We start from the raw sequence: 11,723 nt of genomic DNA, 5'->3' as shown, positions 1-11,723 counted from the left end.
GCAGCTTCTTTCTTTTGGGAGAATAAAGGGGGCGGGGGGCGGGCGGGGACATCGGGGGAGCCCGGGTGGGGCCTTTGGCCCTGGCGCAAGGACTTCCAGTGGGATCTGTGCCCAGACCCGGCCTCTTAGGGCCAAGATCGACGCTGGAGGACCTGCTGGAGGCCTGGTTGCTTATGAGGGAGGGAGGAGAGTCTGCTTTAGCGAGGTTCAAGTAGACAGGAAGTCACAGCGGACCACGCAAAGCCACAGACAATCCAAGGCCAAATGTCCTGAAAGAGGCTCAGACGAGGCCTGCAGCTCTGTCTGAGGCGGGCCAGGAAACAGGGTTACTTTAGCTGGGAGCAGTGGGATCCCGGTCCCCAGAGGTGTTCCCATGAGGAGCCGCTTTCAGAGGGGCAGGGGCAGAGCGGCCTCAGGTAGCCACTGGGACAGAGTTTAGGCCAGGTGCAAGTGAAGTGCTTGGAGTTTGCGCCTATACTCCTTTGTTAATTCAAAAACCTCTCAAGCAAACAATTCCCTTTTCTTTTCATGATCTCCCTCCCACTCCTCCCATCCCACCTGGAAATAGCCACAGCATCCTCAGGCACAATAGTGGAAGCCAGCCCTCCGCCCCCGCAGCTCCACTGCCGCCCCGTCTTTCTGCTAGCTCTGATGGAAGCTGACCTGAGTCAGAAAAATCACCACCACCTCTTGCAGGTACATTTTTATTTCCAAGATGCGCTCATATCTGTGATCTCACTGCATCCTCCCTTCCCCGCATCCTGGCTAGATTGCCATCAGAGGCACAGCACGGATGAGGATGCTGAAGCCTGAAGATGGGACGTCGCTTGCCCAGTGAACAGCAGGATGGGCTAGGCAGCCCTATTTAGACCCTGAGCTCCTGGACATCCATGATTATTAAGAGTGTGTGGGTCGGGTGCAGTGGCTTATGCCTGTAATCCCAGAACTTTGAGAGGCAGAGGTAGGTATCATTTGAAGCCAGGAGTTTGAGATCATACCGGCCAACATGGTGAAACCCTGTCTCTACTAAAAATACAAAAAATTAGCTGGGCATGGTGGCTTGCACCTGTAATCCCAGCTACTAGGGAGGTTGAGGCAGGAGAATCGATTGAACCCGGGAGTCAAAGGCCACAGTGAGCTGAGATCGACCCACTGCACTCCAGCCTGGGTGACAGAGAAAGACTCTGGCTCAAAAAAAAAGAAAAAGAAGTGTGTGGCCTAGCACTCAAGTTCACATGGGTGTGCAGGCATGCCTGCATATTCTCACATGACCTCCCTGCTCACAGTCCCACTTTGCACTCATGTCTGAATGTCCCCGCGTGCACGCACATGGCTCCACAGATCTGGGCAGTGCACCCATACAGCCTTCCCTGCCCTCTCTCTGCAGGACCTTTTGCCCCCTCATGCAGGCCCCTGGATAATCTGCCCCATCCCCATGTCCCAATCTCCAGTATATCTTAGCTACCCCTTGGAAAAAGGAGTTAGCTCTTTGTTCCTAATCTTCCAGAGTTACAACAGCAGGCAGCCAGCCAGGTCTGGGTGGGAATATTTTCCAGATAAGGGTGCTGAGATCTTTCGGTCCAGAGGGAAGCCCTAGGGAATTTCCAGAGAGAAAAATTTCCTGGAATTTCCAGGTGGGGCAGGAGGTATTGATGCCACTGAGATCTGTAAAGGAGCCCCTAACACCTGACGTCGAAGTGACAAAACCGTTTTCTGCATCTACTGAGCAGAATACATGCGGCTGACCTGGGCTGGAGGTCTGGCCCTGCCACATGCTGGCTCTGTGATGCTGGGCAACTGCGTTCACCTCTCTGGGCCTCAGTTTTTTCATCTGAAGAGTGGAGGCCTACTCAAGCCATCTGCAACTCTAGAGCTCTCTGGCCTGACATCTTTCGGGTGGTGGGGACACGACAGCAGCCTCTGTTGGGGTGCACTTCTTTTTGGATCCCAGGACACTGCCCCCTGCCACTCCAAGCTAGGTCCCAAGGGCCCAGTCAGCTCAACTGATGACAACATTTATCAGGCATCTTCACATGCAGGGGCTGTGCCAAATGGTTTGAACACACTCTCATTTCAATCTCATGACATACCTGCAGTGGAGGGGGTACTGTTGTACCCATTTTACATGTAAGGAACTGAGGCTGATGTCAAGTGGTGGAGCCAAGACTAGCGCCTCGTTGCATCTTACTCCAGCCACGAGCCCATCCAGCCTCCTCCCCTCACCTGTACCTAGGATGGCCAGGTGGCCTGGGTAGGGGAGGTCAGCTCCACAGCTTTGAGTGAACACACACAGTCTCAATTCTGATGAGGACTTAAGTACCAGGCATAGTGGCTGGCATAGAGCACCCACTCGTCATGTTGAGCAGCACCTAACAGTTTATCAAAGTATCAGCAAATGTATTGTCCTGTTTGATCTTCCACATAAATCTGTCAAGGAAGGCAGGGTACGGAGGGTGATTCCTACCTTAGAGATGAAGAAACTGAGGCCCAGAGACTGCCCAGCTACCAGGAAGTGGACAGAATGCTGACCAGTGCCCACCCACAGAAAAGCCTTGGCCCTTTCCGATGCCCAGACACAGATGGCACACTTGCGACGGCCCACTCATAGCAGCTTCTTGTCCAGCTTTATTGGGAGGACAGCATGCCTGGAGGGGGCCAGGCATGAGGCGGGGGTGGGAGAGCATTGAGAGTATTGTCCCTTTTAAGCAACCTATGGGGGCAGCCTGGAGACTGCAGGACCCAAGGAGCTGGCAGGATGGACAGGCAGGTGGACTTGGGGAGTTGAGGTCTCAGACACCCTCGGCCGGAGTTCTTGTGATCTGAGGGTTCGAATCCCAGAACCCAGAGAACCTGCCCTTAATGGTGCTCCAGTAGTCTTTCAGGGAGCTGAAGCCATCAGTCACCCAGTCCCTAAATCAGTAAGGAGAAGCAATGGAGGTGGAGGGGACGTGAGAACTCCTCTGTAGGTAACATGGGACCCACACCCATGTCCCCACTGGCTCTCCCCACCACCCTCTCAACTTCACTTGACAACAGCCCAGAGATCTCAGGCAGATCACCCACGGCCGCCACCCTGGGAGAAGAGATACCCTCACGGGGACCCCCAGCCAAGTCTAACTCTGCTGTCTCCAGGTCACATCTGATGTTTATACCCCTGGGCCTAAGGCACAGAGTGACATGGTGGGGACATGTGAAAGGTCAAGGCTGTCATTGTTTTCTGTGCAAACAGCACCCCCTGGAGTTGTACAATCTGGTGGCTCTAAGCGGGGTGGGGCAGAGGGAGGCAGCCTCTCATTTGGAAAGTCATTAAGGGATTAATTAGCTGTGTGATCTGAGGCAGGTCACCTACTTGCTGTGAGCCTCAATTTTCTCATCTGCAAAGTGGGAAAATAGCGCCTACTCCATGGCCAGTTCTGAGGACTAAGAATATTTAAGCACACTTCTGCTATGCCAGCCAGTGCCAGTCGGGTGAGGTGGAGAAGGGAGTGGGGGAGAGGAGAGGACCGGTGAGCAGGGGCAGGATGGAAGAGAAGGATGGACTTCTGCTCACACTGGCCTCAGCTCTTGGAAGAAGGCAGAAGCGCTCTCACACCCAGGCTAGAATTGGGTCAGGTGGGTCAGGTGAGGCCTCCCAAGGCAAACCTCTAGCCCAGGGGTCCCCAAGCGTCAAGTCACAGACGGGTACTGGTCCATGGCCTGTTAGGAGCCAGGCCACACAGCAGGAGATGAGTGGTGGGTGGGTGAACATTAGCTCCTGAGCCCCGCCTCCTGTCTCATAGGAGTGTGACCCCCCCACTGTGAACTGCGCATGCGAGGGATCTGGGTTGAGCGCTCCTTGTGAGAATCTAAGGCCTGATGATCTCAGGTGGAACAGTTTCGTTCACCTTCAAACCATCCCCGCTAGTCTATGGAAAAATTGTCTTCCACAAAACTGGTCCTTGGTGCCAAAAAGGTTGGGGACCACTGCTCTAGCCAGACCTTCGGAAAAAAAAATGGGCTAGGTGCGGTGGCTCATGCCTGTAATCCCAGCACTTTGGGAGGCTGAGGTGTGTGGATCACCTGAGGTCAGGAGTTTAAGACTAGCCAGACCAACATGGTGAAACCCTGTCTCTACTAAAAATACAAAAATTAGCTGAGCGTGGTGGTGTGTGCCTGTAATCCCAGCTGCTTGGGAGACTGAGGCAGGAGAATCGCTTGAACCTGGGAGGCAGAGGTTGCAGTGAGCCAAGATTGTGCCACTGCATTCCAGCCTGGGTGACAGAGCTAGACTCCATCTCAAAAAAAAAAAAAAAGGAAGAAAAATGGAAATAAGGGCTAAAAATGGCCCACCCTAGGGCTGCACTGGGGAGCACAGAGGGACTGGGAGGAATGCAGTCCCGACTCTGTCACCTCTCCGGCAGCAGCCTGACAAAGGCCCTGTGAGAAAAGAGGAACCCGCCCGGGGGAGGCTGGGAGCACCAGGGTTCCGCTGCTGGGCTCTTACCAGGGCAGGGGCGGGTGGGAGTTGAGGGAGCTGGCAGGGAGGATGGGGAAGGAGGGCTGGTGGGTGTACCTGGCCTGCTGGGCCACCTGGGACTCCTGCACTTTGGCCAGTGCGTCTTTGGCGGTCTTGGTGGCGTGCTGCACGTAGTCCTGCATGAAGCTGAGAAGGGAGGTGTCCTCGGCCTCCGAAGCTCCTGAGGAAAGAGCAGGGCTGAGCAGGCTGGATGGTCAAGCCCTGGGGTCCTGCTTGGCCACCCATTGGGACCGGGATCCCCAAGCCACCTCCACCTGCCCCCAGCCCGGTCCCACCAAGTGCTTACGGGCAGAGGCCAGGAGTGCCAGGAAGGCTACAACAAGGAGTACCCGGGGCTGCATGGCACCTCTGTTCCTGCAGGGCAGAGTCCTGTGAGGAGCGCCCCAGAACCCCACGCTTCCCTGAGGAGGCGGCGTGGCCCCTAAGGTGGAACCTGAGCTGAGTCTGCAGAGGGAGAAGGGCCTGCTCCCTGCTAATACAGGCGCTCAGAAGGGGGACTGGTGAGGGGCAGGGGACCGAGGCCCAAAGGGAGGTGGGCGGCATGGAGCAGAAAACCCACCAGCCTGCACATCAAGGCACCTGCAGTCCGGACTGGTCTCTGTCCAGTCCAGCCAACATGCTGTGTGACTTCGCATGATTTCTGGCCCTCTCCAGGTCTCAGTTTCCCTGTTTGGGGTAGGCCTGGGCTGGCTAAGGCTTCCTCCAGCCCTAAGCCTGCACAATGAGGGGGGCATGCACTTGGAGCCAGCTCCAGCCCCACCCGCTATGTAGCTTTGGGCAAGTGACACCTTCTCAGGCCTCCATTTTCTTCAGGTTATGGTAAGAGGTGGGGGCACCCGTCCAGCTCCGAGGTGTCTTTGGCTCTAGCAAGCGCTTCTCCAGGCTTGCTGCCTGGGCTGGGCAGGGAGCTCCTCTTGTCCTTCTTCATCCTCCCCCTCTCCTCTTCCCCCTCCCCAGAAGGCATTACCTGGAGCAGCTACCTCTAGAGATGAACTGAGTGGACAGGCAGGAGGGTTCTGACCTGTTTTATATTGTCTCCAGGACAGCGGGCACTGAGGACCAGTGCACCGGGCAAAGGTCACCTGCTGACCAGTCGAGACCAGGGCCTGAGGCAGGGCGGCTGGATGCAGCCAACTGGTGGGAGAGTTGGGAAATCCCTAGGAGACTGTGCCCACGCTGCTGTCCCGCCAGCCTTGCATCCCGGATGGGCTCAGGAACTGGGGGTGGGCCTGGGGAGTCCCCCTATTCTTTCCTAGCAGACTGGCTCCTCAGGGAGAGACTGGTGAGAGGGGAAATGGCTTGGGGATAGCCAGGAGCCTCAGGCCCATCTCAGCCCTTCACGCTGGAATTTCAGGCCCCTCCCTCTGCCAGCCCCAAACCCTGAAAACAGCCTGGAGAAGAGGATTGAGAGGCTTCTTCAGACTTGAGAACAAGTGGCGGGGTTGGGCTGGGGGATGTCTGGAGGGAAGGCAGCAGTGGTTCCTGCAAGGCCCGGTGACAGGGCTGAGCTCTTACAGCCCCCTGCAGCACCTCCATCTCTGGGTTTCAATCCAGGTGGGTGAGCGCTGCTTACCCAGCAGCGCCCCCCCACCCCCTCCCCTGTGTGCCCCACCCCCATCTCCCGCTGAGTTCAGGGTAGGGTTTGGTGGAGAAGGGCCAAGGTCACTCAGAACCCAAGGCCTTTGTCCCTCCCTCCGCCAACCCGGCTCCCTGCCTTGCCCTCTGGACCCACTGATAACATCCCCCGGGGCAGGAGCTGGTCTCATAGCTGGGGCCCTCCCCAACTGGGCCCCAGGACTGATTCTCTCATTGGGCTTCCTGGGCTCCTCAGCATGGTTGGGAAAAGAGCAACCCTCACTGCCCCCTGGCTGTGGGAGCACCTGGGAGGAACAAGTTCTGGTGAGGACAGGGCACAGAGGAGTTCTGTGGGGCATCGGTGGTCCAGGAGAGAACGCTGACCCTTCTCGGGCTGAGATGTCCGCTGGGCCCACAGTGGAGCTGTGGCAGGGATGGCAGGATGAGGGGGCATGTCTTCTGGATGCGGAGACCTTGGAGCCAGGACATCCAAGGCACTTATATGATCCAGGCCACAGAGGTAACATCTCAGAGCCTCAGTTTTCTGAGAATAAAATGGGGCTAGAATATGGATTTCCCAGAGTGGTGCTGAACAGGAAATGAGATGGAGATGTACAAAGCAGCAGGTCCATGGAGGGGCTCACGCATCCCTCCCTTCCTCCCGACACTGCGCCCTTCCCAGACTGCGGAGTCTGCAGGCAGAAGGAGCCTCCAACATAAAATAGAGCTCTGGCAAGCCATCCTCTCAGAAGAAGTAACTAACACCACAGTGTGAAATCAGAGGCCTGAGAAAGTGGCCTGGCCCTGCCCTCAGCATGCTTTATTGGTGGCTGAGACTTGGAATTCCTCTGTTAGATATTCATTCCTGGCTGGGCACGGTGGCTCACGCCTGTAATCCCAGCACTTTGGGAAACTGAGGCGGATCGCTTGAGGCCAGGAGTTCAAGACCAGCATGGGCAACATGACAAAACCCAGTCTCTACTAAAAATACAAAAAATTAGCCAGGTGTGGTGACACACACCTGTAGCCCCACTACTCAGGAGGCTGAGGCATGAGAATTGCTTGAACCGGGGAGGTGGAGGTTGCAGTGAGCTGAGATCGCGCCACTACACTCCGGCCTGGGTGACAGAGCAAGACTTGGTCTACAGAGAGAGTGAGAGAGATTCATTCCTTTGACTTAAGACTTTGTTTTCTGTTAAAATGCAAGTAATCAGACTCCTGTGAAGTATGTATTAACTCCATTTTACAGGTTAGAAACCTAAGGCTTGAAGCGGTAGAGACCTACCCAAGCGCACAGCCCATTAGTGGTAAGGCTGGGAACCTTAATCCAGGTCTTCACACACCCAGGAAGGTACCAGATGGCTTAGAGCTCTGAGACCCTATAGCGACATCAGTCACATCCCCAGAACAAATCTGTCTCAAGTCTCCTGCTAACAGCAGACTTTAGTGGTGAGGTAGAGAAGGCGATGAAGCGGTCACTGGAGGATTTGGTATTGGGGATGCCCTTTTCTGCTTCAGACTGATCCTTAGCCTGGAGGCAAAGGCACAGCAGGGACAAAGATCCAGGTGGGGGCGAGCAACAAGGTCCACGGGCCCCGACATGCTAGAATGGGCTGGCGGAGTCCCGTGATCCTGGATCCTCCAAACCCTTCCATCTGTGCAGAGGGTCTGGAGGAGCCTGGCCTCTCTCCTGCATGGCATTGGACCCAGGGAGGCCAGGAGATGTGGGCAGAGAGACCTGGCGGGGTGGTGCTGAGCTAGACGCTGCACACCTCCAGGAAGCCTGGCGCCTTGTCTTCTTCCAAGGGCTTGGCACTGTAAATGCCTGTGGCCCCTCGCCAGCAGTCCAGCCTGCACCCCGGTGGGGGCTCTCTCGGTGGCCAGGCTAAGCTGCTCTTCTCTCCCATCATGGCTCCCCTGGAATGAAGACTGCTCCGGGTAGAAGCCAGTAGGTGGGAGGAAGAGGGGATTCGACCTTCCAGGGCCAAAAATGGTCCTCTGGGGTTGGGCTGTTTCACCTTGTGTCCAGGTGAAGTTTAGTACATGAGCCCACATGATCCGTGCCCCTCCCACTAGGCTGTGCTGGGCAGCCCTGATTCAGACCTTTTGGCCAGAGGCCCTTGTTCATCACACGTCATCATGCTGGAAGTTCCTCCTAGTATCTTACCCAGATCCCTCCTATGGCAACAGGAGCTGTCCGTTAGTTCTTCCTGGGCTTGGGGGGGGGGCCTTGAAGCATACGTGAGGCACATGTCCATGTGACCTGCCTGTCCCTGGCTCAGCCTGTCCCTGGCTTGATCTGAGTTGTCTGCTCCTGACTCTGACCTCTGGACTGACTCCTGATTTGATCCCTGTGTGGATGGCCAGGAGGGGTGGTTGGAGCTAATGCTGAGCTGTCAGCCTCATTGCCTTACCAACCATTAAGTCTGTCTGTTGTACAAATAAGGAGAGACTTGGAGAGGCGATGTCTCCCTCAAAATCACACAGGCCTTTTACACCACTCAGGTGGACATCTCCGACTCACAGGGCCAGGCCTGGCTGGAAGGCTGTCTGCTCTTCCCATCAGCTATTTGCACCCTGCAAGACTGGGCACAGGGGGCTCTCATTCTCTCCCTGCCTCCCAACACAAATCCATCTACAGATTGATGCGAAACATACCCAGAAACTTTGGAAAGTAAATACATTCATTAACAGGTCACGTCCCCACCACGTTGAGAGGCAGCAGGCCCCCTTGCGAGTGTGGGCTGCGCCAGCCCCTTGGTTCTTAGTGATTTGCATACCTCTGTGAACCCGCATACACCCTGGCAGACACTCTCAGATGTGCTCAAATGGCGCAGGTGCTCCCAGTGTGGGTGCACCCAGGTAGGTGGGTGAGACAGAAGCGCCTCTGGGCCTCTCCCATGCTAGTGACACCTGCTGATCAGACTGCAAGTCCCGGAGGTCAAACTGCAGCTGAGGTGTCATTCGTGACTCAGTCTCCTCCTCAGCTCTGGCCTGGGGAAGGGGCAGGAGCACTGCCCTTTGCTCCTGCTGCAAGTTGAACTGTGCCTGATTCAGGAGCAGGGTTGGGAACGATGGGTTCCATGGGGGTGAGCCATGCAGGGGTAAGACGTGGCTAACATTTAGTGATCACTTTTACTATGTGCCTGACATTGCTGCCAGCACTATAAGATTATCTCAGTGAATTCTCACAGCCTAGGAGGCAGGTACAATGGTATGTCTCACCAAGGCAACCGAGGCTCAGAGAGGTTATGAGACTTGCCCAAGGACACACAGGCAGGACGTGTTGGAGCCTGGATGCAAAGCCAGGGAGTGGACTCCAGGGTCTGACCCCAACAGTCACTGAGAGATGGCACAGGCTGCACTAAAAAGGAGGCAGCATGGCAGCATAGGGACCACTGCAGGGTGGTGGGGACCCAGTAGAAGGCGTGCCAGAGTCAGAGGGTCATTTGGCTGCCTTTGATCCTATCAAGCCCCTTCTGGAAACTGAAGAAATGAACACTAGGCAAATTAGAGTTAGTACAATTGTGGTCTACTCTGGTGGCGTTCATTTTTACAAATAACTGTAGCTCACTGTCGTCAGCACTGCACTCACTAACAGGATCCAACGGTGCAATGTGCTAGATGTCACTTCCTAGTCACTGGGAGTGGTGTGGTCCGGCAGAGGGACCCACGCTGATGTGGTGTGTCACCTTCTCAGTGGATGTCTGTGTGTGATAGGGCATGTAGCCTCATTTAGAGATCCATTAGACATCTAAGTAGAAGACCTCCTGGCACCACCGCCATTGCCCTCCATCCCCCGATGAGAGGTCCCCTGAGAGCCTCAGTCCTGAGACTCTGCTCAAGCCAGCTGCTCCTGCCCAGGGAGTGTGACTGGGGGTAGAGGAGGGCAGGAGTCAGGCCTCAGGCTGGTCCCACCCATCACCCACCCTGCCTCTGGCCCACCTGGCGCCCCTCACAGGGCTGAGTCTCACTCTGTCACTGTCACTAGAGGAGGGAGCACTCTACGACACTCCCTGCTTTGCTCAAAATCAGGAACACAGTATGGGTATTATAATAACAGCAACTATTTTTCAGAGCTTACTCTGTGCCGGAACTCTCTAGGCAGCCCTACGTATCTGTGGTTTCTGTGTCCATGGATTCAACCAGGCTTGAATTGAAAATTTTTTTTTTATGAAATTGCATCTGTGGCCTGGGCACAGTGGCTCACACCTGTAAGCTCAGCACTTTGGGAGGCCAAGATGGGAGGATCGCTTGAGGCCAGGAGTTGGAGTCCAGCCTGGGCAACATAGCGAAACCCCATCTTCATTAAAAACCATTAAAAAAAAATTGCATCTGGGCCGGGCGCGGTAGCTCACACCTGTAATCCTAGCACTTTGGGAGGCCGAGGTGGGCGGACCACTTGAGGTCAGGAGTTCAAGACCAACCTGGCCAACATGGTGAAACCCTGTCTCTACTAAAAATACAAAAATTATCCGGGTGTGGTGTCAGGTGCCTGTAATCCCAGCTACTCAGGAGTCTGAGGCAGGAGAATCGCTTGAGCCCGGGAGGTGGAGGTTGCAGTGAGCCGAGATCACACCACTGTACTCCAGCCTGGGTGACAGAGTGAGGCTCCGTCTCCAAATAAAACAAAACAAAAAACAAAAAGAAAATTGCATCTGTACTGAACATATACAAACTTTTTTGGTGATTATTCCCTAAGCAATACATTATAACAACCATTCCCACAGCATTTACATTCTATTAGGTATTATAAGTAATCTAGAGCTTTAAAGCGTATGGGAGGCTGTGCTTACATTATGTGAAAACACTATGCCATTTTATTTCAAGGACTTGCACATCCATGGATTTTGGTATGTACAGAGGGTCCTGGAACCAATTTCCCAAGGAGACTGAGGGATGGCTGTATTACCCACTTTGCAAGCAATGTCTTATTTAATGTACTGAACCATCCCATTGTTCAGAGGAGAAACTGAGGCTCAGGGCTTTGAATAATGAGACCAAGGTGGCACAGCTTGGCAGCAAGGCATGAAGCACACTACAATTAACCCCCTCAATACAAGGCCCCGTCCCCCCAACCCGTCTGCCCAAAGGCTCTCCAGGGCCCCCTCTTCCTGGGTGTACCTTAGACCTAGATTTTAGCTCATTATGCTATCTGCAGCCCCTGATGGTCCCAGTCCAGTGTCTGGTGCTCTGAGATGGAGTCAGTATTCATGGCAGATGTGGGGATTGCGGGGGCCTCTCTTCACTGGGGTAGACAGAGGAGATGTGGACTTTGCCTCCCAAGAGCCTGGCACAAACCCAGAGCCACCGGCAGGGCCTCTTGAGGCATCAACCTGGGCTCAGGGGCTCCCCAAGGTGTTTCTCCCACTGTTTTCCACTCCCCTTGTCCCTTCCACACTGGGGGAGGGGCGCACATGCACGGAACAGCCCCCACCTCTGACTACCGCCCCATCCCCGATCTGCTGTCAACTTCCACGTAATCTCAGGGTCACAAAAGTCCAAGAGGCCTCTTGGGAATGTGTCACCTTCCAGCGTGGAGTCACACTGGGGAAGGAGGCGGGGAGGGCGGCAGGGGGCGGAGGTGGTAGGGGCAGTTTAAATGTCTGGCCAGCACTTGAGCTTCAGTCAC

General features: G+C 55.2%; 1 protein-coding gene across 2 annotated transcripts; it reads right to left on the bottom strand.

Annotated features, from left to right (window-relative positions):
* Positions 1-2,602: 2,602 nt before the first annotated feature.
* Positions 2,603-5,558, bottom strand: APOC3 (apolipoprotein C3). Of its 2 annotated transcripts, none has more exons than XM_012470450.1 (4): positions 5,484-5,558; positions 4,803-4,870; positions 4,553-4,676; positions 2,603-2,910 (listed from the first exon to the last, which is right to left on the bottom strand). In XM_012470450.1, the coding sequence occupies exons 2-4, from the start codon at positions 4,855-4,857 to the stop codon at positions 2,790-2,792; spliced, it is 300 nt and encodes a 99-aa protein (XP_012325873.1). In that variant the 5' UTR covers positions 4,858-4,870; positions 5,484-5,558; the 3' UTR covers positions 2,603-2,789. The 2 variants fall into 2 exon arrangements, with proteins under 2 accessions (XP_012325873.1, XP_012325874.1); XM_012470451.3 differs by lacking the exon at positions 5,484-5,558 and adding an exon at positions 5,305-5,469.
* Positions 5,559-11,723: the final 6,165 nt, after the last annotated feature.

This window comes from Aotus nancymaae, unplaced genomic scaffold (genome assembly GCF_030222135.1).
Source record: "Aotus nancymaae isolate 86718 unplaced genomic scaffold, 86718_ANA_hifiasm-v0.15.2.pri h1tg000012l, whole genome shotgun sequence".
NCBI classification, from domain to species: domain Eukaryota; kingdom Metazoa; phylum Chordata; class Mammalia; order Primates; family Aotidae; genus Aotus; species Aotus nancymaae.
Note: the sequence above shows the minus strand (reverse complement) of the source record. Positions and strands in the feature narration are given on the sequence as shown.